This window comes from Sturnira hondurensis, unplaced genomic scaffold (assembly GCF_014824575.4).
Source record: "Sturnira hondurensis isolate 20B ecotype Veracruz unplaced genomic scaffold, ASM1482457v3 Scaffold0022215, whole genome shotgun sequence".
In the NCBI taxonomy this organism is placed as follows: Eukaryota; Metazoa; Chordata; class Mammalia; order Chiroptera; family Phyllostomidae; genus Sturnira; species Sturnira hondurensis.
Genome location: NW_028094846.1, coordinates 12,086,454 through 12,106,757, shown reverse-complemented (window position 1 = coordinate 12,106,757; position 20,304 = coordinate 12,086,454). Strand labels below are relative to the sequence as shown.

Here is a 20,304-nt window from a genome sequence, read left to right as displayed (position 1 = left end):
TCCCAATGAGGGGCCCTTTAAACACCAACATTCTAGGAGTTTTCTCTATCTAATGGAAACATTTCTGAAATGAGTTGTTTTTCTGCCTTTGGAAGTACAACATCCTCATCATGACTTAACCTTCCATTCACAACTCGGTGGGCTGCCAGTGCCCCAGGGGGATCCAGGATCTGCCCCCAGAGACGCTGGGGAGATGACAGTGTTTATTCCAACACAAAAGGATCCCACAGATCCAGGCTTTTCCAGTTCCTGTGCCTGGTCTTCAGTCATCATTTCCTTGCATTCATTTCTCCAACAAATATAGTTGCGTCTTCTGTCTGCTGGGTGCCGTTCGAGACAGTGTGGGGCCGGGGGTGGGAGGAACAACAGCCCCCACGTCCTCATGGAACACGCCATCTCACGGTCAGTCAACCAGTGACACATCAAAGAGCATGTGACACAGTGGTTAAAGTGGCAATGGGAGCAAAGCTGACACGGGGACAGGGAGCCCCAGAGTGGGGGGGGGCGGTTTAAATCGTTAAGAGAAGGCCTCGCCGAGAGGCGGTATTGGACAACAGCCTTCCCACCAGAGTTATCAGTTTTTGTAATTATGACTCTCTTCAAATTTGCTGCTTCTACCCAACCAAAACCCAAAAAACTTCATTGTGATTCCAGGTAAATAACCAGTTTTGCCCTGTATCGGGAACTGACATGGTAGGTACTAAGGATGATGGCCCTTCCTACAGAGTGAGAGATGGGATACTCAGAGAACTCGCCCATTAACTTTCAGTTTCGAACATGCTCTGGAAAGCTGAAACTGCCCCAAGTGAGAGGGTGTTCATTCTACTTGTGCTTTAGAGCGCCCGAGCCTGGAAGAATCGTAAAACGTGGGCCTCCCCCATGCTCCGTGACAATGAGCTGGCCTGCTTCTCCCCCTCTCCTCCCAAACTACATTTTTTCCAACTTCTAGACTAGTCGCTCTCTGCCTTTTGCCCCCTAACTGTGACATTGCCCAAGCCTGGCCCTCAACCCTCTTCCATTTTCATATCACTCCTTCTTACCTAAACCCTTAACTGGGGAAACTCCAATCCGCTATGCCTAAAACTGAAATATTCATGTCACCCGCCTCCACCAGCACCCCAAAGAAGCTCTTCTTCCCACACCCCTATTTCTGACACCACTACTCTCTTAATTCAATGACATCAAAAGTCTTGCAGTCATCTCTGACCCTCTCTCTCACTGTTCAAGCCGTCACCTACAGATACCTGTGCCTGCTTTCTTCTAGGGGTTTGTCTGCCCTGTTGACAGGAGAAAACAAAAACAACTATTACTCCAGACCTAAAGAATTATCACTAACGCAACGTGACTGCATTAAAGGATTCGGAGAAACCTTGGAAGAAAGCAGTCATGTTCCTTAGAAATATCTCAAAGGTTACAGACACCCCAAAGGTCAGGAAAACAGTGTTTTTGGAAGTTAGTATAAACCTTCTCTAACAGGGAAGAGGGAGGAGTCAAGAAAGGCAGGAAAAATATTTCGAATGTGAAATAAAAGAAAGCATCTAAAGAAAGTAAGGAGGCTGCATTAGGTTTTCCGAATGGTCAGAGATAGAAAGAAGGACCCCTAAGCGAGGCTGCACACTTGGGGTAGCAAATATCCAAAAGTCGGGTAACACGGCAGCGAAGGGTCACAATGAACTGAGTCTTGTGGAAAGGTTAAGGTCAAGTAAAAGGGTTTTTTTTTTTTTTTCAGTTATATCAGTAGCAAGAATGAGGAAGGGAGCGGCTCTTTGCTGATAGCGGGGGTGACGGTAACTGATAACAGAGAAAAGAGAACCACTTCACCCCTCGAAGGCTTCTATCTTCACTATCAAGGAAAACGATCTTCCAACGGGAAAGCGTAGGACCCACAGGGTGAAGAGGGAACTAGAGCCCAGGCTACAGAAGGCGATAACGAAGCACTTAGCCCTTTCGGTGACTCCACGTCTCCAGAGTCACATAAATGGCCTGAAAGGGCATTAAAAGAACCTGAGGAGGTAATCTTAATATTGACGAAGGGAGTCTTCCCAGAGCATGGAATCATGGAATGTCTAAAGGCTGGCACCAAGAAAACATGCCGATTCTCAGACAGGAGTTAAGGTGCACTGAAAACAATGGCCTGGGTTGCCTGCCCCCCGATGCTGCCAATATCCCGGAGGGTTTGTAGCGATGACCACTAGGAGCGATCGTGAAATCACTGAGAAAATCAAAACTGTATCAAATAACTTCCCATCCTATTCTGACCCTAGCTAAATAACACGGAAGGCTACAGAAATGATGCTCACAGATTCTAAAACCATTCCAGGTCTTTCCTTCAAGCTTTACAGATACAATGAAGCTCTATGAGTTGAATAGTTGTAGGGACTAGATTTGTATCAAAATCAGATTGGCAAGGAATGCTGAATGGGGAAGCCATGTCCACCAGTGGGTACTGCTAGGAGTGAGGATGTCTTCAGCAACGAACCAGTTCTGTTTTTCGCCACGGTGATAAAATCATTGTAATGAACGAAGCGGATAATTATATAGAAACTTCCTAAATGGAAGTGGAAGTTATAGCTGGTACACTGACTTCATGAATCAGAATTTTAGATGCTAAAAAACTGGGAAAATAGCTAAGACTAATAAAATTAAATTTAACAATAATAAATATTTTCTACACTAATTCTTATATCGACTCTTTAAATACAGGAAGTCACAGCTGAATGCAAATCATGAGTGTAATACATTTGCAAAGAGACCAAATTTATGTTGTACATAAACCCCGCTACTCTTAAAAACAAACATACAAAATTGCCAATATTCAACCATTCTTTAACTTACAAAAACAGCAATTTCATGCAGCTCAACCTAATGGAAGATTATACGTGGTATGACAAGAAAAGTACAAAGTGCTCTGAGGTCAAAAAAGGACAGTGTCCCACCATCTGGGAAACCAGAGTGGATTTGCGGAAGAAGAGGCATGTGAACTGGAATTTGAGTGGTGGCTGGAATTTAAACAGGAGATCTGGGGAAAGGACGACACTTCGTTCAGAGGTAACAGTGGGAACAAAGACCCTAGACAGGAAGGTAAACTCGTTAAGTGACGGCGTGGAGTGTGTAAAGGTAAAACACAGGAAATGATACCAGAGAGGGAAACTGAAATAGGACGTTGGAGGCCCTCAAAACCACTATGATGAGGGCTCTAAAACTCTGAGTTTCCTACGAAGGCCAAGTACCATGTTTGGTCCATAGGAGGAACTCAAATGTGCATGAATGAATGAATGAATGAACTACTAGTGATAAGTACAGGACAGCTGGAGGTCAGCATAAGCACAGCTCCTGATTGCATATTCTGTCTGTTACTGGAATCAGAGTACTTTTCATCTACCAGGGATCCTAAATGTCATTTGGTCTAACTCCCCCTTTCCTGGAATTCTGGGTGACTACCCACAGGACTGGAAATACCCAAACCAAACACAGGCGAAAGGCTGCCTGGCCCTCCGCCAGTTCCTAGGGCAATCTAGTTCACCCGGGGGCCAAATCTCCAAAGACGATTTCGGTTCAGTAACTACTAAATAGTGTGCTTTCGGGCTCTTTCCTGAAAGTGAGCGCCATCTAAGTCTTCAAGTTTCAGAAACAAATGTTTGGTGGCTTTTGAGGGCAACTGTTGTTTCAACATCAAGCATGTCAAAGGTATCATTTTAAAGGATCTGGCTCCAGGAGAAAAAGCTGAGGCATTAGTCACATGTTTTACATTTCTTACTCCTGCCTGCCAGATTTTTTTTTTAATTAAGAAAGGAAAAATGGGTCAGCCCCAAAGAATTTTTACAACTGTCAGAATAAATACAAGGCCCATGCAACCCCATAAACTTCGCTTTTCAAGTCTTTTCCCCCGCTCTGTGGCTTTAAGTACCCCTTATTTAGAAGCAAGCCAAGGGCACGGGCTCCAGTGGCTGCCCCTCCATCTCACGTAGGGGAAGGACATCTCCCGTCAGGAGGGGGGAGGACAGCTGTGATCCCAGACTAGAGTACAGCCTTTCCTGACATCACAGGACAGTGTGGGTGGGGGCCCAGAGGGCCCAAAAGAACCCTTACCCAGCCCAGCTTGGCTCCAAGGTCATTAAGAAGCCATCTGCTTCTTAGAAAAGAGGGGAGCAGGAACCCACAATGGAGCCAGGCAGTAGAGGGAGGGGGTTATCACCCAAGCGTGGCTCTCAATTGTCACACACACCCACGTGCCCTCATCCCATATTGTGCCATTGGGCTCCTCATGAGCGCCCCAGAGTCCTGAAATAGGATGGCAGATTTCTCCAGGGAAAAATCACAGAAATGAGGCTTATTAACCAATAGCAAGCATTATTACTGCAAAACTCCTCAAGATAAAGTCCAAATGCATTCTTTTGTCTGTGACATGAGAAATATAACAAATGTCAACACAAAATTCAAACTAGAAAATAACATTTAGGGAATTTGTTCCTGATTGCAACTATGTTAAAATGTGAGCCTGTGAACACGGATTGGAGGATAAAAAGCAACAGTTAAAGAATCACTATAGAGGTAGGATTATGGGCACATTTTTCCTTCTTTAAAATAATATGTATAAAGTTAGGTATCACTGTGTTAAGAATAATAGTGCTTATAAAAGACTCTTCCTTCTTTTCCAAGGCAAACGTACATGCCATTACACCCCTATGCAAAGAAAAGCGTTTCTGACAAAAAGAAAAAGGATCAGAAGAGGTCAGAAAACTCGATTTTAACACAGCCACATACTCAGGGACAGTGTGAATAAAAACACCTAACGGAGTAGAAGCCACCTAATAAAAGAATTCTGAAAGGTGCCAGCAAAGACTTTATGTTTTGCCTGAAGTAGAAATTTAAGCATTAAGAAGGAAAGATCACAGAGCAGGGGAAAGTTCAAGAAGGTGAGAGAGCAATGGGAGTTGAGTTGTATTAATGAAAACAGAAAAATACCCAGATTACATGACATGATTTATGTCGCTTATTTGTAAGTCCCTTTGCTGACGAAGGCTGGCAAAAGGAGTACACCCGGAACACGCCCTCCACAAAGGCCTGTCCCCGAAACCTCAGAGCAGGAGTGTAGCCATTATGTGCGGAAGGGCGTCGGGTCCGCCACTGAAACGCGTTAGATGGCGCAAGGCTACAGAGACCTGACCCTGGATTAAGACAAGACTGAAGCGGGCTGCAGTCCTCAAATGCAAGATACAACAAGATCTGTGAAAACCGCTAAGTAAAATAACTTTGGAATTCAAAGCAGAACTTGGGTTCCGGAGTTCCATCCTTGACCCATGACATTCAGGTTTATGTCACCAAGAAGCCTGTGGGTGAGCCCTAACTACCATGCCATTCCATCCACAGAGGTCGCTGGCAGAGTTAAGTCAATTTTCATAAGAGTATGAAATGCGTAGATCGAGGAATGATGATGGAATTGAAGCAAACGCGGCATTTTCCTTTTTTAAAAAATCGCCACTAGTTGAAGTATAAAATATAAATGAAATCCATCTCACTAGATATTTTCCCGTTGGTTCCAAAAAGTGGGATTTATGACATTACCAAATGGCAAAAAGATGTCATAAAGACACATGTTTTATAGCAGAGATACGGTCGAGCAATTTATAAGATGATTGCTGAGTGCCGTCTGTGGCTCAGATGAGGTCCTGGGTGATGGGGATACAAAGACTGATTAAAACTGGTCCCCACCCTGGAGGCACGCAAATGATAGGACAAAGAGAAACGTCAACAAAGACAGGATACAGTGTAAGTGCTGCAATGGAGCTCCCGTGAAGTGCTAAAGAGACCCAGACAGAAGGGCAATTGCGCCAGAAGAGGGGCCAGGAAAAGAAAAGCAGTTGACACTGGCCCTGGGACCTGAAAGGCGAGCAGCTCCTGAGTCGCTCAGTGACGGGAAAAGCCCTGCGGGCTGATACTCCGGCATCAACAGCGACCGGGGAAGACAGCGCGGCACAGAAACGTGGACCTCGCCGCCCTCGAGGAAATCTGCGACACTGGTTTCTCAGCTAAGACCCGGGCCAGGTCCTTCCGGGAGACAGGACCACACAGGCAGCGGCAGGGAGAGGTGGAAGGACACCTTTCAAACCTCCTCCTGCCACGCAGAAGGGTGCCATCAACCCTTCCGCCGTGACTCCGAGCAAAACAGGAGCTCAGGTTAGGGCTCAGGGCTGAAATCAGAGCAGCCGCAAGCTCTTTTTGGCCCCGTCATCTCGCGTTTTACGAGCCTTTATCCCTTAAGCAGACACTCGTTTGTGGTCTGTCCAGTTCGACATTGCATAGAAAGCCATTTTTGTAAAGAGTATCAGAATCTTCCAACTCTAACCAAAGAATGTTCCTGAAGAAGCACTTTCATCGCCTCCAGCTCCCTGGGAAACACTTCTAAGGGAGCAGAAGGCAGCAGGCCCTGCGGGGATTCCCACGGCAGCGAGCTGGGTGAGGGCTGGACCCCAGCTCCGCTGAGCCGGTAACACTGCTTTGCACGTAGATGGCTGTTAAGCACGTGCCTTGAGTCCGTGCAGAAGTCCCTTCTCCTTTACCCCACACAGAGGTAGCAAGACAGAGACAGCGTTTCTCGGTAACACTGAACAGGAGCAAGTCACTTACTCAGCATTTTTGTACAAGAGATTTAATTTTCAGTTACAGCTCTGAGGACAAGGGTCAGCTAGCCCAAGTCAGCTGAAAACAGGCACACATAACAGAGAATGCCTGAAGGGGTTTGAGTATCTTGAGAGAATAGGAAAGGACCTTCAGATGCTCGGGGGGACTCTATATGAATAGAAGGAAGGTCAGATTCATGGGCAAGCTGCCAGAGACCCTGGAGACTATTTTTAATCCAGAAGAAGAACAGGAAGGAACAGGAACAAAAACCGGAACTCACCCAGGAGAAATGGAAAGCAAGAAGGAAACAACTGTAATAAGCAAATGGAAAGACAGTGAGAAAAAAATAGATCTTAAAACTAAAATTACATTCCTAACAGGGAAGCCAGAAACGCTGTAGGAAAAGGCTGAGAGCAAGAAAAAAAAAACACAGAAAGCAACAGTAGGCCGACTCAAAGGAAGTATTTTAAATGCCTACATCTATGAGGGTCAGTGAGGGTCGGTTGGTAACATTCTTGCCTCTGGCATTAGGTCATGAGTTCAAGTCCCACATTAGGATTTGGCCTCAAACCAAGCTTTGATTTTCTGGCAGCTCTGGAAGGCTGGAAGCATTTTCCATTCCGTGGGGCACTAACGTTACCACCCTTTTCTGCAACAAATTAAAAGTACTTGAAAGAAAGAGAGAATCAACAGCTGTTATTTTTTAAAAAAATCATACTGGAGAGAATAAGAAAAAGAGAGAAGGTAGAAAGTTTTCACATGCAAGATATTCACTGCATTCATCTTTAGAATCCCGTGAGCGGTGGGGGGGGGGGTACTTTTTCCCACACCCGACCTTAGAGAGCAACCTTGCCCACATTTTCAGTGCACCCAGAATACCAGGAGTAACAATGGGGGTGGCAGAGAAAACCTTGCTGAACGTGAAGGTGTATTAGGTAATAAGCAAGTAGGAAAAAACTACAAAGAAAAGACTGCTTCCGGGTTGAGAGGAGAAAGGCAGGGCTAAGGAACAGACTGTAGCCCCATCAAGCAATTGGATGGTGAGGGGAGAGAGAGAAGAAACAACAAAGCCGTTAGGTTAAATAAGAACAAGAAAAATTCTTATATTTGCATCCCAATTTACATATTAAAAAGTACTTTTATATACATTACCTCACAGGATCCTCACAAACTCACAGGCAGAAGGGGAAGCCACAGAAGGAAACTGAGGGTTTAAAACGTCACGTGGCATTCTGAAAGTCACAATCTCAAGGGCAGGTCAGCCTGTTCCTAGTTCGGGGCTCAAGGACTGCCTCTGGCTATGGACCTATGGCCTAGTGAGAAATTGCATCTTTATTTTAACCTCGGCAGTCTGGAACCTGAAATGTACAGCGCAAACACAATTTGCTGACGTCATAAATTATGCCCAATGAAGGATGATGGCCAGTCTTTAGAAAAATTGTTTCCTACCCTCCCATCACTGCAATAAAGTCAATAAAAAGGAGAAAATAAATCAAACAAGGAGAAGTAGCAAACATAGAAGACAGAATACAGCTCACTGGTAAGTGGTAAGGTATTTTTTAAAGCATAAAAACAAGAACACCCCAAAATGAACGATATAGAAAAACTGAAGGAATCTAACATGTAAGATATCAGGGCCCAAGTATAACTGTCTTCCACTGGACGGGCAGCCAGACGGGGAAAACAGAGCAACAGATATTCCTTCCAACAAACAGGAATTGCTACACTCTGCCATGGCCCTTCCTCCCCACTGCGCAAAACGAGACAGTGAAGTCGGAAAATGCCTTAAAGTCTTGCGAATACTGTTTCCCAATCAAGCAATCTGGTTGGCATGCAACCCAAGCTGGGGGGGCACCTGCCCCTCCCAGCTCCCGTGGCAGCGCTGATCCTGCCGAGAGCCCCACCCACCGCCCGGGGAGCGAGTGCCCGCCAGACCCCAGGCGCCCCAGGCACGGTGCCAGGCACCTGCCCTCCCGGACGCCTTCACTCCTCCCAAGAAAGAGACTGCTCTTCTCCCCCCTGGGCAGGTGAGGGACTCCGGCTTAGAGGGGCTAAGTGACCTCCAGGCTCAGGCCCACCACAGAGGTCACTCGGAGTGGAGGCCAGTTTGGTCCTCGGGGCTGTCTGGCTCCAAAGCACAGGCTCCCGACCGCTGCGCTGGGTCCTCTCCTCCTTCAGCGGGGGCTCCTGTTGGAGATGCGCCTGAAAAAGGGAAGAGTGACCGGGAGGTGCCAGCACCAGCAGGGGCCCCAGCTGAGCAGAAAGAACCATGAGCTAACTCTCCAGCCAGGCCCTGGTGGCTGCAGGTCTCACCCAAACCGGGTGGAGTCATTTTTAAATAGATATGTTCACTGTGTTGTGTGATTAGGATGGGTCCACATCTGGTCAGAAAACAGCAAATGTTTCCCTGTACTGCACAAACCAACCAGGTGCTTCTGATTTCCTGAACTCTCTCTTTAGGGGTATGAGTTTATCTCAGTAACAATTTCTAGCGTGGCTATTTTAATTGGAAAAGTCGTGACTATAAAGCATTTTATTTTTAGGCTAATCCAGTTTCAATTATTGTTTGCCAGTAGCCATTAAACGCTCTTTAGTTACAAATTGTCCACAGATTCTAGCTCCGTCATCTGCGGTGGCCGGAGTCACGGCCATGAAAATGGCACTTCAGTGGGAAAGAGTTACTAGCAAGCGGGATGCAAAGAGCCTTGGCTGACAGGACTGACCAAAGACATCCTACTTTTAGCAGAAAAGGCTTGGCTTTGGCCTTCAAATTATCTTTAGAATTATGAAACTGGAAGGACTCGGCCTTGGCTTCGCTTTCACAAAAGCTGAAAATGGGTATTTAAGTCAGCAGGAAACAAAATAAAGGGAAAAGTTGAATTGCTCAATTCTTTGCTGAAAAGAGCAAACAAACAGAAACCGTCTGGGGGAGGGAACACAGGCTAAGATGAACTGTGTGGGAATGAATTCAAATGAATGGGCCACAGATGGCAGGAGCATTAAAATGCTCGGAGACGCAGGGTAATGAGTGTATGAGGACGAACAAAATGAAACCACGGCCAACACACCGTCCCACCCACAGGCACCACCAGAATCGCCCGCAGAAGTCATTCACGGAACGACAAGCAGGAAAAGATGGCTTTGAGCGACTAAGCCAGGCAGAAACCCCAGGCACTGGAACCCAGGACATAGGCACACCAGCGAAAAGGCGCGGGCATTTCCACAATGTTCAGCCAAAAGGACCCGCGGTAATGACCATGACCTTGTCTACACGGGAGTATCTGAGCTCCCTCCAAGGCAGTGTCTCCCACCTAATGTTGTAAACTCATTCTTTCCTCCCCCCCCCTCCTTCCTTCTTTCCTTCCATCCTTCCTTCCTCTATTTGTATTCTTTTTTAAAAATATTGATCAGGATTCGATCAATTATACAGAACAGGCCACGCAGCGACATTTCAAAGATGCACCAAATCCTAAAAAATAAATTCTGAAAAGACATTTTAGTTTGAGTTGTGTGTGCATGCGTGTGTGTGTAAGACAGAAGGAGAGATTGAGATTTCGGGCAGTAACCAAGGGAAGCATTAGCTCTTACCAAATTTGTCCCTTCATAAAACCAGTGGAGCTAGCAATCAGTGAGCTTCCAAGAATGGCGATGCGGCAGCCAGGGTGGATAGCGTCAGGGTTTAAAGACATTGTGGGGGGGAGACCAGGACACCTAATCATAGAAGTTCTTGTGTCCCTAACACCACAATTTTAAGCTGAACTACTGTTGTCTAAAACACAACTCTGTAATCATAATCCTGTGGGTTCCATATTTACTCTCTCACCATGGCCTACAGACTCAGTTTATTTTGTTTGCAGGGAAACCGAAGACTGAAAAACAAAAAAAGAAAGGAAGGAAGAAACCAGCAGCTCTTCCAAGTTCTCCAGAATCTGAGAACCTAGTGGTGCTCGCCGCCTTGTTCACGGTGAGCCCAGCGGAGGTCCCGTCTCCTGTCTGGACGGGACACATCAGCAGGCCTGGGTCTGGTTAGTCCGCAGGCCTCCGTCAGGGAAGGAGGCGTGTGCTGGTGTGTTCACGGAAGAAGCCGGACCTCAGGCCCCCAGGACATTTCACCCGTGAGAAGAGGGTGACACTGACCCCAGAAAGCCAGAGGCTTAGAGCCGCTCCTTGAAAAGACCCACACCTTCCAGGACCCCTCTTCTCACCTCCCCTTCCCTCCTTCCTCCCCCGACTGCCCTCGGCCACCACCCTCTGTGTCCTGCTGCCACCATTTCCATTCAGGCCCTCATCCCTGTCTTCACGTCCATACCCCTTGAGTGTCCTCCCCCGGTCCCCTCGGCACACCCCAGGCTGGCTTCTTTCCAGTGCATCCACCCCTGAGCTGTCAGTCATCTTTCTAAAATGCAAATCTGACCATGTCCCTGTGCTTAAAGCAGAGTGACGGCCAGAGGATTCAGGGCAAAGTCAACCCCACCGCTTAGCACACCAGGTTCAAGGACAGGGCTCACACCTTTCTCTGGGGCCTCCTTGTTGTCAGTTTCCCAGCAGCCCCCTCCTCTTTTCCCCCACTGAGCCTCACACAGTGAGTGGCCTCAAGTCCAGCCACCATGCTTTCCCCCATGCTGTGCTCTCTGACTGGACTCCTGCCCCCCGGGCTCCCCATATACCCTCATCTTTTTTTTCCTATAAAAAGTGTACCATGGTAGAAATTCAAATATCTGGTTTATTTTAGTTTCCTACTGCACATTTTCATATAAAATGAGTAAGACAGCCAGTATAAGATTCTGATTATTTAGAAGGGGGAAGTGTAAAAAGATACACATGCCCTGGAAAAGGGAAACCAAAGGACGGGGCTAGGAAGGGAAGTGATGAATGCCGGCCTGGCACCAAGGGACAAGCGCACAACACTGACCTGCTGTTCTCCTTTCCCACCTTAAACACCCCAAGAAGCTTCCTTGATCATTACATGGAAATAAGAATGAAATGTGTCTATCATATCGATTTAACAGAACGTCTAGTTTAAATATAAGGAGATAATGCACCATGCGCCTCTTACATTTTGCTGGCGTGTCGTTGCTGAGGGCAGACACGTATTTTGAACTCAGCTGGGGGTCCCCTGCATGGCTGAATGGAAATGGGTATTCTTGATGGCACAGCTAAATGTCCCTTGCACGGATCCCAACTGGTTTCGGAAGCAGTGCAATGACCCAACTTGCTGAAGCAATTGGAACTCACTGTATTTTCTTGATTGGTGCAGGACATCATATTATTGGGCTATTCTAGAAACATGTTCCCAAGGTCAAAATGAATACCAGTTGGTTCATTTACAGATGGTTACTAACGTTTGACACTTACTTTCTAAAGCCCGAGTTAGACGTTCCCACAGACAAGAACAATGCAACACAAGGGCCAGTTTCCCCAGATGAAAACAGAGATGGCCAATCGTAAACTAAGGTCACCCTCTAGGGCGTATCTCCTTACAGCTCCAAAACCTCACTCCTGAGCTGGCCAACCACACGCACTCTCAACGCGCGCCAACGCCTCTCAGTCCCTGCACTGCCCTTCTTTCTTCAACGCTCAGCCCTAAGACAAGCACAACTGGCCCTGGCTGGTGTGGCTCAGTGGATTGAGCGTGGACTGCAAACCAAAGGGTCACCAGTTTGATTCCCAGTCAGGGCTCATGCCTGGGTTGTGGGCCAGGTCCCCAGGGTGGGACGTGGGAGAGGCAACCACACACTGATATTTCTTTCCCTCTCTTTCTCTTTCCCTTTCCCCTTCCCTCCTCTCTAGAAATGAATAAATAAAATCTTTTTTGAAAAAAAGACAAGCACAACTGGACCTCTTGGTTTTAAAAGGCATTGGAGAATTGTCCACTTACTTCACTGCCATGAATTTTCTTTCTTTTTTGTTAAAATGAATGAATAATCATTACCTTTTTTTGTGCCCTGCTTTGTTCCAGAAAGGAAGACGGCTATAATCATTACCTAATCGATTTCTCTCACTCCCATGCTCCCCTCCTCCTCTTTATAAGCTAACATCTTCATGTTGATTTTGTTTTACATGAGGAGCAACCAGGCGTTCACATTTATCAAGACACTATTAGTCTCCCCAAAAGGGATAAAGCTTGCTCTGTTCATTCAACAAACGTTTATTGAGTTTCTGCCAACTAGATGGCCACGGCTCCCACCTCACCAGGCGGGGGCCCCCAAAATTAAGCAGGTAATCACAGCAGAGGAAGGTGAGTGCATGACACGGAGATGGAGAACGCTCCTGGAGCACGCAGAAGAGACACCTCCTCCAGACTCGGGAGATCAGGGAAGCTTCCCGGAAGCGACATCAGTTGAAAACTTGAGGAGCTACATGCCATTTGAAGGCAACATGAGTCGTAATGCCACCGAAACACCAGGGACAGTGGATCTCAATAGTGTGTCCAAGTGAGAGTTACTTCTGAATCCAGAGATGACAAGTGGTTCCCTTACCACTGTCCCCATATAACCCACGGACTGGCCACAACTCACCCAAAACGCTCAGTTTTATCACATATTCCAGTTCCTTTATTTCTAATTATATTCTACTTTCTCTGAACACAAACTGTCCTTATTCGCTATCTTTACCAGCCTCTCAGCCATGAAGCATTTCAACTCAACCCACCAAGGGCATGTGTGGGGACAGTGTGATACACACAGTGCATGGGGAAGGGAGGCACTGGGGCCCTCCACAGGGACACGTACTCACTGAAGTGTGTCCCCGAGGGTGGAACTGAGAAAGGCCGTGTGACTCTCCACGGGCCACTCCACTCCCCACAAACCTTGCAGAAGTGGCCACGCCCTACCAATCCTGCTCGTGAGACAGACAGCCCCACTCTGAGCTTACCTGACGTCTGACACATGTGCCTGTCATATTCTAAAGACAGCGGAACGGGCTCTTGATCCCAAGGCCCCTTACCTAACAGTCAGATCTTCCTCCTTGGTTCAGTTGCAGATGGTACATTTCCTGCTTCCTAAGAATACAGATATTTTCTTAACTCGTTTCTATATTTCACGTCAATGCACAATCACAATGCTGGGGCCGAAGACAAAAAAGCTTTGACCATCTGCTCTTCCAAAAATCACTGAACATGCTATAAGCTAACTGAATGGTTGGGTGAAATGACTTTTTAAAATCTCTTCCAACCCCGAGATTTTAAAATTCTATGACATAATCAAAGCCATTTTTCTTGGAGAGCTATATCCCAGTAAAATTACCCCAGTGTAAGATGTTATTATAGAATAAAAATTGAGTTGCTGTTTCAATAATATTTCGTTTTTCAAAGTTGCCCAAACAGAATCCCGCTGTCAGGGGGCAAAGCGGCTGCTATACATATAAGTCATTCCAGCCTGGACATACTCGGTCATGTGATGTACAGTCAGAGACAGAGGATTTTACTTCGACAAACCAACTGAACACAAAATTTAACAAACACGAAAGAACAGCCTAAATGTGGTGGACGGTACGCTTCTTCCTATCTAAGGGTATGAATTATTTTGCTATCCTTCGCAAACTGAATCTTAATTGTTTTGAGATCTGAGTACCAAAAAAAGTTATACTCAGTCTTTTTGGCTTTTCAAGTAAGTCTTACAGACATGTAACGAGAGCCATGCTCACCTTCTTGGGCTGCCTAACCTCATACATATCTTCGATACACCCTATTTTATGCATCCAAAATGGAAAACATATTGATAAGATACACATCTTCACAACTAATATCTCTATTTGTTGCTCAAGTTGTCGTTCGAAACATAAAAGAAGAGAAGAGAAAGCAAGCAAGCCACATTGCTCAAGTCTCTCAGCAGGTGCAATATCCAGGGTAAACGTACACCCGAAGTATACTACACACTTGCTCTTCTGAGCCAATAATCTCTTCTAATACTCTGGCAACAGCCTTAAGGTCCCAGACAGTTCCTGGCAGCAAGCCACAACCTTGTGGGTTCAAATCCAGCCTCTCCCACTTCCTAGCTGTGTAATCCTGGAAAGCAATGTAATCACTCTGGGCGTGAGTTTCCACGTGGGGGAAAAAGATATAATCATAATACCACCTTCCCCATAAGGTTGTTGTCGTAGTTCAATAATACCCTCATCTCGCTTCTATCTCTAGTTCACTCTAAAACTGGCTGCTTTTTTTAAGATTGTATTTATTTATTTTAAGACAGAGGGGAAGGGAGGGATAAAGAGAAGGAAGAGAGAAACATCGATCGGCTGCCTCCCACATTCGCCCAAATCCATAACCCAGGCAGGCACCCCAACTGGGAATCGAACCAGGACTCCTCGTCTTGCAGGGTGACACCCAACCAACTGAGCCACATCGGCCAGGGCTAAAGCTGGTTGCTTTGAAGAATTGTGAAAGGGTTATAGGAATATAGGAAAATAAATACGGAGAAGCCACTGAGTCCTAAAGAGAAAAATTTTGTAATTGCTATGGTTCAACTGGTTGAGTCACATTTAATTAACTAAGCCTGGAATTTCAAAGGATAAAAAACAGACCTTCCTAAGAAAACACCTAACAGCCCCCCCCCAAAAAAAATGTGGCATCAGAGTTGGAGAGGTCCTAAGAAGTTGCTCTTGAGGACTGGGGTGGCCGCAGCAAAAAATACTGTTGAAATGGGAGGGAAGGAACAGATTCCTCCAAGGACAAGAAGCAATCTTCTGCCCTGGCTGGTGTAGCTCAGTGGATTGAGCACAGGCCTGGAAACCAAACAACCATGGTTCGATTCCCAGTCAGGGCACATGCCTGGGTTGCAGGCCAGTTCCCAGCAGGGGACGCACAAGAGGCAACCATACATTGATATTTCTCTCCCTTTCTCCTCTCTTCCCCTCTATAGATAAATTTTTAAAAAAAGAAGCCATCTTCTGACATTATCCTCCCTCTCAATATTTCAGTTCCAGTGCTAAGTCTGGGGTGAATCAACTCTAAACACTGTGTAAACTTGAGAACATCGGGGGGTGGGGGGGGAGGAGAGAATGGAGTCCAGTGTAGAAAACGGTCAGTGAGAATTACTAAATAACTGTGAACACCTAAATGAACTGTACTTGTGTGTTTGGGGCTTATGGAGTTAACCCTTCCATTTCCTCATTGCTATTGTGTTTGGCTAAAAACGAAAACTGTCACCCCAGCAACATCAGTCTCATTAGAAGGAGAAAAACAACCGAATCAGGAACCGTAATGACCCTCCTGAAAGTAGCTGGTTGAGAACCTGTGAATCATTTTTAAATCCCCCAACAGGACAAACCGCATCAATGCCACATTTAAATAAAAAGCTTATACACGGCCACCAAAAACCAAGTGATGACTTGCCAGAGCTCCAGTTCTCCTTTCTCTATCAGGCCTATTGGTGATGCAGCATACTTCATTTTAAAATGGCATTCGGAGCAAGGTACCAATCTGTTCAATGAAGACTTCAGGTCAGGCTACACCTGCAGCTGTCACTAAGTTTGCTCTCCCAGAGGATGGGACCTGGGCCCAAAGAACAGAGCGGGAAAGCCTGGCCTTGAAGCAGCTGGGGAAGCCCGATGAAGGCCTGTGGCAGCAGACGGGCACGCCGGCAGGCCCTCGGCAGAGGAAACCCTGCTGCTGGCCACCCTGCTGCTGACCACCCTGCCTTACGACGTTCTGGGAGCTGCAAGCCACGGGTTGCCACTGGTCTTCACTCGAGGCCCTGGGCAATTTGCTTCCAGTTCTCCTTCACACCCCTCCTCTGAATGACGCTCAAAGCACTCCGAATTCTCTGAGATCCAAAGCCAATGAAGAGTGACAGACCGCTGCATCTTCACTGCCCTCAAGCCAGCCCCTAGGGAGCCTGAGTGTGCCTAGAATACGGGCGGGCGGGCAAAGCCATACTCAGCCCCTCCACCCGGCCTGCCATTATTTTCTTCCTCCACGCTTTCTGTGTCGCCTCTCACTGCTCTGAGAATTACTTCTAGTTCCCCGTCAAGAACTCCATTATTCTTCCACATGCTGACGTTCGCTCTAGTGGTCCTGTCGCCACACTTTCCGTTTCTCGTGTCCCCTTTATCTGGGATGTGTTGAGGGATCCATTAGGAAGTGATAAGGAGTAACCTCACATGATCCCACCCAAGGTTTTTTTTTTTTAAATTTGCTGATGAAGACAGTGTTCCCCCCAAAGCCCAGAGGTCTGTGCGCCCTGCACGCATGCAGCTGTGGGTGCTCGGCAGGCATCTGCCTCCTCTCCACCGGTAGGAAGGAGGCAACAATGGGAAAGCTGCCGCCTCCACAGGACGCACCTTTGGGATGGTCTGTCCCCGGAGCATTCTGGGTACTTCAGAGAAGTCCAAGAGTAGGAGAGGGGCTGCCAGCACCAGGAGGGGGGGCGGGGACCGGGAGAGGAAGGGGGGCAGTCTGGGCAAAACCACTTGTGCCTCTTGTCTGTCGGAGCACTGCTTTCTGGTCCTCCGACTCTGTGTCACCGTCCACCCCTCCACCCCACCCTGTGGCCAAAGACCTCAAGATGTTTCTAAGAGGATCTGAATTATTGACGAACCCAGGGAAGATGCTTTGGAAAGCATTAAGTATAAAAACAGACAAACCTGAACAGCTAGTGCAAATGCTTGGTCTTTGGCCGTTCCTTTTTAAGGCCAAAAGAGAAGGGGGGTAGGGGGGATAGAAGCCTGCCTCTGCTAAATGATAATGATATTCACAGAACAACAGACAAGGCAACTCCCAAGTTCACCATCTCTCCAGCTTTACTCACCCCTAGCCATCTTGCTCCTTTATTGGCAGCCTGTTGAATCTGGACTCTTTTCAGGGTGACATGGTAAACGGCTCCTTCCTCTACCTCTTCACCCCAGTCCTGAATCGAGCTCTACCAGGGGATGGGAAAAAGAGAAAGAAAAACGTGTTTTTTTTTCCCCCTGTCTGCAAACCACAATCTCTCCCAGCTGCTTTGCTGCTTACCCCAGCACTCAAGGCAAAAGACAGGCTGTTCAAAATAAGAATTACAATCAGAGCAACACAAGACACATTGCGGTACAGGGAACGCTGAGATTTTCTTGGCCTCCAGCCCTTTCCTGTGGTATCAGGATCCCGGGACTATTCCATGTAGTTAGTTTTCCTAGGCTCACTCACATAGCTTAAGTAATTTTTTAGTCTTTTCTTTTTCTTAAAGAAACTGTGGTACAGTCCTGATTAACTTTTCCTCCTTAAAGGGAAAGGAAAAGGAATTCATTGGCAGAAAAAGTTTGTGCTTTTGTAAGTGACTCAGTTATCTGAGCGAACTACATTTTAAACTCCAAGCATTTCAAATGCCAAGGGTCCTCACTCTTTTGGAAGTCAAATGCTTCCCATGTCTTTTTCTCCTCGTATTGTTTAGAGACCCCAAAAGTTAGCAGGGGAGCGGTGGGTGGAAAATTTTTATTTCCATAAAATCGTCCGGCAAGTGCAGAAAAAGCAACACATCATGCAACAACTTCAAGGAAATCGTGTGCCTGGGCTCCCCGGATTTCCAGGACCCCAGCTAAACTTGAAGTTCGCGTTAAAGAGCCGCTGGGGCACAGAAGCGCTCCGCGGTTCGCCCAGACCTTTTCCCTTAAAAGTTTTCCGTCCTTAATGCAGATCTGCCCCAGACACACCAAAGCCAAGTGCTGAGAAAGTAGGTATCGCTGAGAGAGTAGGTACACGCAGCGCGAAAGGCATACAAAGCAGAGCGCGAAAGCTTTAGGTCCCAAGAACAGGACCGGATTGCTCCGCTCACTCCGAGTGAGTCCAAAACATGCTCAGAGAAAGCGGGAGAAGATTCCCCACCAGAGAAGCCTCGGGAGAAGGCAGAGAGTTCTCGTTACCATTTTAGCTTGCCAAAGCAATTTCATTCTCAGTTTTCCCTTCGGTACGGGGACGCGGCATGACGCGCCCTGCTCCCAGGCCAAAGCGGTCTCGGCGCGGGTCAGCCCGTGGCACCCCAGGCCCCCGGCGTGCGCGGCCCCCGCGCTCCGAACACAGACGCGCGCTGCGCCGCTGCCGCCGGTGCGCGCGACTCTGGCCACAAAGGGAGCGCAGCGAGCGAGCCGCCAGGAGGGCGCCGTAGACTCCTCCCCGCGCCACTCCGCCGCTCGGTGATGTAAGGCTTTCCCGTTCGTGCTGGGAAAGCACTCTCCCCTCCTTCCGTCCCGTGGGCAAAGTTAGCGTGAAATAATTTCTCCAGCTCTGGAAGTGATCGGGAAACGACCCTTTCAAGTTCATCAGGTTTTCCTGATGGTCAACCAGCTGCCGAAAAAGAATCGGATGCACTGTCTGTCTTCTTCCTTCGGGAAAAGGCAGAAAGGGAGATGAGGGGAAGTGCAAGAAGGATGGGAGGCGAGGGTCGGAAAAACATCGATTATCTGCCTGTTACTGAATTTTGATAAAATCATGGCCACCCCAATGAATGTAACAATACTAAGGAAGTTCTTTTTTTTTTCTCTTTTAAGGCAAAAAAAAATTACCCAGAGTATGTACCAGAATCTGTGCCCAGGGGCTGAACCGTACCCCCCATCAGCCCCGTACCAACAGGAAATAACTCGGGACTTCTACCACCCATACAAACCATAAGGCTCATCCCACAGTATTTGGCCATGGTGGGAGAGAAGAGAGAAAAGCAGAGAAGGTTCTGGCTGAGACCGACTGCCAGGAAATTGGGCCAGCGGTGGCCCTGGAGGGCATGTGAGTCTTTGTGAGTTGTCACTCCCTCCAGTTGTCTGTGCTGTACGGACTGCGGGGATAATAGCCACCAGGGGGCGGGGAGGGAGGGAAGGGGGGAGCTGGGGAACGCCATTCAAGAGGGGCCTGCCAGAGGGAGTTTTGTCATCGCAGAAAGATCTGCTGTCAGGACAAAAGATTGTGGCCATTTTTAGAGCCAGTGTTAATAAATCAACAACAAGATGCCAGATGATAGTGCAATCAAACTCTGGCACAGGACAGAATTCCAGGCCAGTGATAAAACCTTTGGGGCTCATGCCTTGTATACCGTTCACCCTGAAGTGAATTTAATCGCCTTTAATGTTCTTAAGACCTCTCACTAACTAACTGCCATGGTAAGGCATAAGGCAGGCTTTGGTTACTAGGAAATACATCAGGGGCTGAAAAACTAGAGAATCACATGCATCAATGTTCCCAGAAGGGCAGAATGACACTGAGCATGCACCGGGCGGGGGGAACAGCAGTATCTCTGGGCACTTGGGGACATCTTGAAGTCTCTCAGCCAGTCCTTCTGTGACCACCAGGACAGCATCCCTCCCCAGTGTCCTGAGGAAAATCACGGAGAAGTCCTCCTCCCCACTTCTTCAGCGACCCTCAGGCTTCCAGGCCCACCCCTACAGAATCTGTTCAGTGGTTTTGAAGACCACAAGATGCACCTGAGGACAGTTCAGTAGCCCATAAGATTAATTTCACCCTGACTTGAACTTGATTTCTGGCTGTAAATTTGGAGATGGCTGGAGATTTTCCACTCCGGGGATATCAAGCAGTCTCTTTGATCTCGCCCCTCCCAGGAAGCCTTCCTGGACAGGGAAGCTTATAATTCAACATCTCAACACCATCTCTCCAACCGCCCCCCATTTCCCTGGCTGGCCACCTGGTGTGGAGAGAGAAAAGAACAGGCTTTCAGTAGATCCAGCTTCAAATCCACACTCACATGAAGAGGGACCTCGGGCTCTACT

The 20,304-nt window shown here is 47.5% G+C and overlaps 1 protein-coding gene across 5 annotated transcripts in view; it reads right to left on the bottom strand.

Moving 5' to 3' along the window:
• The window catches only part of RGL1 (ral guanine nucleotide dissociation stimulator like 1), a 221,882-nt gene that overhangs the window by 99,270 nt on the left and 102,308 nt on the right, over positions 1-20,304 (bottom strand). For 2 of the 5 annotated variants that reach the window (XM_037035325.1, XM_037035324.1), the window contains exon 3: positions 17,367-17,477. The exons of 1 other annotated variant lie outside the window; for it this stretch is intronic. In XM_037035325.1, the coding sequence (XP_036891220.1) occupies positions 17,367-17,477 (111 nt within the window). Of the gene's footprint in view, positions 1-17,366; positions 17,478-18,453; positions 18,670-19,193; positions 19,280-20,304 lie in introns of those variants that run through there. 2 more of the 5 variants (XM_037035326.1, XM_037035327.1) reach the window with 2 other exon arrangements.